At 34.2% G+C, this 5,434-nt stretch overlaps 1 protein-coding gene across 1 annotated transcript; it reads left to right on the forward strand.

Annotated features, from left to right (window-relative positions):
• The first annotated feature begins 6 nt into the window (after positions 1 to 6).
• Positions 7 to 4,603, forward strand: LOC107468032 (probable aspartyl aminopeptidase). The gene is made up of 8 exons (XM_016087278.3): positions 7 to 370; positions 891 to 1,166; positions 1,537 to 1,684; positions 2,737 to 2,976; positions 3,195 to 3,327; positions 3,607 to 3,788; positions 3,982 to 4,094; positions 4,208 to 4,603. Exons 1-8 carry the CDS (start codon positions 18 to 20, stop codon positions 4,314 to 4,316), a joined length of 1,554 nt encoding a protein of 517 aa, XP_015942764.1. The 5' UTR covers positions 7 to 17; the 3' UTR covers positions 4,317 to 4,603.
• The last annotated feature ends 831 nt before the right edge of the window (positions 4,604 to 5,434 follow it).

Genomic DNA, 5,434 nt, shown 5'->3' on the forward strand with positions numbered 1-5,434 from the left:
AAGAAGAGTAATCAACAATGGCACTAATAACTCGGTCACATACGTTACTCCACTCTCGTTCTTGTTATTCTTCGCCATTTTTCAACCGACCACTTTCCCTTCCATTCCCCACTCGCGCCACGCGCCTCCGCTCCTTTTCATGCGCCACAAGCAGCAACAGCACCCTTTCCGATTCCATTGTGGCCGATTTGCTCGATTATCTGAACGAATCATGGACCCACTTCCACGCCACCGCCGAGGCAAAACGCCAACTCGTGGCTGCGGGGTTTCAGCTTCTTAAGGAGAACGAAGAATGGGACCTTAAGCCCGGTGGACGCTACTTCTTCACCAGAAACATGTCTTGCTTAATTGCTTTCGCCATTGGACAAAAGTATGTGCTTTTCAATTCTCAAGTCTCAACCCTTTCCTTCAGTTTCAGCTCCTTCCACAATCAAAATTTGTTTTTCGTTTTTTTCCCCCTCTTTTATCACTATTACTAACTGTTACATTCTATTACTTGTGCATAATACTAGAAACCAATATAAATCCATGCTTGATTTTACCGATTTATATGATATCCAATTGGGTATTTAAAACCATGTACAAAGTATCCTTTTTCATACTGTTGTAATTGATAAAACCATTTGAATATGGCTACCAACCAGAGCCTAGTTCAGCTGGCAGGAGGGGAGGCTGTGCTAGCTTAACCACAGGTTTTGGGTTCTGTCTTATAGGTATGCAGTTGTTTTAAAACTTTGTAAAGAGAGATATGCCGCTCAAGTGATCATAGTTGTCTCGAGCAGGATTGTTTCCTATAGGAGGATACCTATGGTTTTGACTAGAATCAATATATATTTTTGTTTGTTTGTTTGGTTGGTTGGTTTGAATTGTGTGCTATTTTTATGTTTAAGGTACAATGTTGGCGATGGTTTTCATGTCATAGCTGCACACACGGATAGTCCTTGTCTGAAGCTGAAGCCAAGATCTGCATCAACCAAATCGGCATATTTGATGGTCAATGTGCAAACCTATGGAGGTGGATTGTGGCACACCTGGTTTGATAGGGATCTGAGTGTTGCAGGGAGGGTCATCGTGAGGAGTGGTAGTGGTACTGCTTATCTGCATAAGCTTGTCAAAGTGAAGAGGCCTCTGTTGCGCATACCCACCCTTGCCATTCATCTTGACCGGTACAATCTTCTTCCATTAATAATACAATTGTGAAAGTTTTAGTTCTATTTGCACATTGTCATAGTCAATTCATGATATAAATATATTCGTTCTAGTTGCACTGAGTTGAAATGCTTCAATGATTAGTTTGAATTTCACTACAAGTGTTTGGATTTCATTGCTAGCACTTTTGTGCATACTGAAGCAATTTATGGCTTTAAATATCACATTATTTGAGTTATAAAGGAATTTGTCTGCTTTTCCTATTACCCCCACCCACATTATTGTTTTTTTTCTTTTTTGCCATATGGTAATGCTATGGCACAGAATCATGCATGCTTGCTGATTCTTTTTTATTTCCATCAACCTCTTTTTTTTTTTTTTTTTTTTTTTAGTGAACCAGGATGGATTTAAACCAAATCTAGAGACTCATCTTCTCCCTTTACTCTCAATGAAACATGAAGAAACTTCTTTGGAATCAAAAGAAAAGAGTACTGCAATGTCATCTAAATCTTCTCATCACCCATTGCTGATGCAGGTATCTATTGTTTTTCCGTCTTTCCATTTGAATATTAAGTACCCCTTAATTGTTTGAACAAACTGATATGTTCATCGATTCTAACTATTTAAACTTCAGTTGAATATTTGAGTACCAGAGGAGAATAACCCATGCATAATCTATTAAAAAAGATATTGATTTCATATAGCCTCACAGTAGTTGCATGCCAGAACTATTGTTCTATGTTTCATTTCAATTATATAGTACAGTCTAGAGTAGAAGAAATCAAAATTCTTAATGTGCTGCCAAACATGAATTGTAATAATTTTGTAGTTGCTATAACACAGGATTCCTTGTGAGGTAACCTAAAGAATGTCATCAAACGCCTGGTACCATAGAAATAAATATAGACATCTTCAGGACGAGCAACATTAGAAATCAATATCGTACTTTAGGCTAGAATTTCTGGTTTGTGGTTTCTAGCATGTTTGACTTGTACTTGACTGTAATATAATAAACATTGATCCCTTGTGAAGTTACAATCCATGTAGTAGTTTATAGTCTCTGAAAACCTGACAACTTAATTTTACATTTTATATACTATAGGAGAATTATATATCAATTAATTGGTTGCATTGGATTTTTACATCCAAATGCATGGTAATGTCTAGGAAGACACAAAAATAAAGATTTTCTTTCACAGAAAGGGATTACTGCATGTGATTTTTTTTATTTTCTATCTTAGATTAGATAAAAGCACATTTGAAAATAACCGAATGGTTTAACCAGCAGAAGCTTGGAAGTAAAATGAGGTAGCAAGGAACACTGCACGGAAATTATAATGTCAAAATAAGTGATGAAACATGTCTTCATGTGTGCTACCCATCTATTTGTATGTTCGAGATAGTGCTTTTAGTACTTTGGATTTGAGAATTAGTTTCTAAGTCAAACTAGATTGATATTTGCTGTTTAGCAATTGATATGCTGAGATTGGAATGGAATTGAAATAATTAATCTGTCATGATTTTAATTCTAGCTTACCTATCTATTGCTTATTACTATTTAAAATATTCTTGGGCTTTGATTCTCAGGTATTGTCGGATGAATTGAACTGTGATGTTGATGACATAGTGAGTGTTGAACTAAATGTTTGTGATACTCAACCTAGCTGCCTTGGTGGTGGAAACAACGAATTCATATTTTCTGGAAGACTAGACAATCTTGCTTCAAGTTATTGTGCATTAAGAGCACTTATTGATTCATGCGAATCTCCTGGTGACTTAGCATCAGAGCATGCAGTTCGGATGGTTGCTTTGTTTGACAATGAAGAGGTATCCCTTTCTTGATTAATTTCTTTGCTTTATATCATTTGGTAGACTCCAAATTTCGCTCACTAACTAAATGCGCCAACTACTTGCATCCATCGTGTGTGGACAACCACTGTGATAATGACAGTAGGAAATTAAAGTGATCATGACAAATTCTTTGCAGATCATGATAATTCACCTTGCATCATTTCTTGATGCTATTTCTAACAGCTCCTATTTAGGTGGGTTCAGGTTCTATTCAAGGAGCTGGTGCACCTACCATGTTTCAGGCCATAAGACGCATAGTTGGAGACTTAGCAAATAACCATGTTGGTGAAAGTTCTTTCGAGCGTACTATTCGCCAATCATTTCTTGGTATGCCATAATGCAGTAAATTTCTTACCTCAGTTGATACCACAAGTCTGTATATTCAATTGAGTCAATTGCAAGGCTGCAGTTGTGAATATATTGTGGTGTGCATATTAGTTTCGGCCAACAATTTGTAAGAAGTAAATACTTATAAAAATATGTATATTCAATGTAGAATAGGTATCTTTATTTTGGTGTATAAGCAGTAGCAATTTTAAGTTCTTAATGTTTGACATAAAAATCTGGAGAAGTCCACTAAAGTATCTTGTGGGTTCTATATAATAGTCTCTGCAGATATGGCTCATGGAGTGCATCCAAATTTTATGGATAAGCATGAAGAACACCACCGACCAGAGCTGCAGAAAGGGCTTGTCATTAAACACAATGCGAACCAGCGATATGCTACCAGTGGAGTCACATCTTTTCTCTTTAAAGAAGTTGGAAAAATTCATAACCTACCAACTCAGGTCATTTCTTTAACTATTATGATTTACATTTGTTCAAACTGATGCATTATTTATCTAACATGAAACTATATGCAGATGAGAATGCATGTCATCAACTATTCGTTTCAATTCATGTAGCTTACCTGAGTACTTCAAGGGCATGGAATAATTTCAAAGTGCATTAACCGAACTTCGCATGGTTGTTTACATGCAGGAATTTGTGGTTAGAAATGATATGGGATGTGGATCAACCATAGGTCCAATACTGGCTTCTGGGGTTGGCATCCGAACTGTTGACTGTGGAATTGCTCAACTTTCAATGCACAGGTACTAGTGAATGTTTTCTTTGCACTAAGAACATTAGTGGTTATCCCCATCAGTTTATACTTCCATGTTTCATTTATTCCCTTGTTTTGACTCTGCTTATACTTGGATTGCAGTATAAGAGAAATATGTGGGAAGGAAGATATAGACATTGCTTACAAGCATTTCAAGGCTTTCTATCAAAGCTTTTCAAGCATAGACAAGATGCTCACTGTGGATATCTGAGATGCACTATAGAAGGTGTTTGACTTTTGAGACAGCTTGCTTCCATAACTTCTTTGTTATGCTAAGGTTTGGTTTTGCAAACATGATCAAGTTCGGCTTCTATATGGGTCTGCTCAAGTGGAGATGTAAATGGCTAAATGCATTATATAACTAGAATGTTCTTGTCAGTGGACAGTGGTTGAGTGATACCATCAAGTTTGAGTGCCTACTCTTATTCGAAGGCTACTTTCCACCAGACTAATTATAACTTGAAATAGTTAATCAATTATTACAGATTAATTACGCAATTTTCTTTTTACCTTAAGCCGTTGAAAATAATGTTACCATGACCGTTTTGTCCCCCCCAATGCAATATTCATTTGTAATTGTTGACACATTAAAAACACAAATAGAACAAAAGAATATTGGAAATAATATTAATAATTGCTAATATCTACTCTAAAGATATTTTAAAAATATTCTTTTAAATATTAAAAGTTTTAAAAAAATTATTAAACTCTTAAAATATAGAGTAAAGAATATTTTGTCATTCAAATTTGATAAAAGTTTTAAAAATAATTTAAAATTTATTTTGTTTTAATTTTGTCTCAAAAGTTTTTGATTTGTATCAAATATATTCCTAATAGGTAAATTTTTAAAAAATTTAAAATCAATTTAACAATAATGCATAAAAATTATGCTTGATTTGTTTGTGTTGAAGGTTGTTCTTATGAAATTGCTATTGAATTTGTCCTAAATATTTTGAAAAGTTAGCTGTTAGGAATATATTTGATACAAATCGAAAATTTTTACGACAAAATTGAAACAAAATAAAACTTAACAGTAATTTTTAAATTTTTATCAAATTTTAAGGACAAAAAATATACTTTATTTTAAACTATGTCGGTAGGACATAAAATAGCTATATTTCATTAAATAATTATTCCGAAAAAATACCAGACAAAAACAACATTTATCCAAAAGTTTAAGACAGCCCCCTGCTATGCAGTAATTCCAAAAAAAATTGAGACACGAATTAGTTCTTTTAAAACAAGTATAGTTTTGAGAAATGAATTTTTGAATGCTAGAAAAAAGTGTACATATATTAAATCAAATTATTAACATTTCAAATACCAAAA

The sequence above is a fragment of the Arachis duranensis genome, chromosome 9 (genome assembly GCF_000817695.3).
Source record: "Arachis duranensis cultivar V14167 chromosome 9, aradu.V14167.gnm2.J7QH, whole genome shotgun sequence".
Classification (NCBI taxonomy): Eukaryota; Viridiplantae; Streptophyta; class Magnoliopsida; order Fabales; family Fabaceae; genus Arachis; species Arachis duranensis.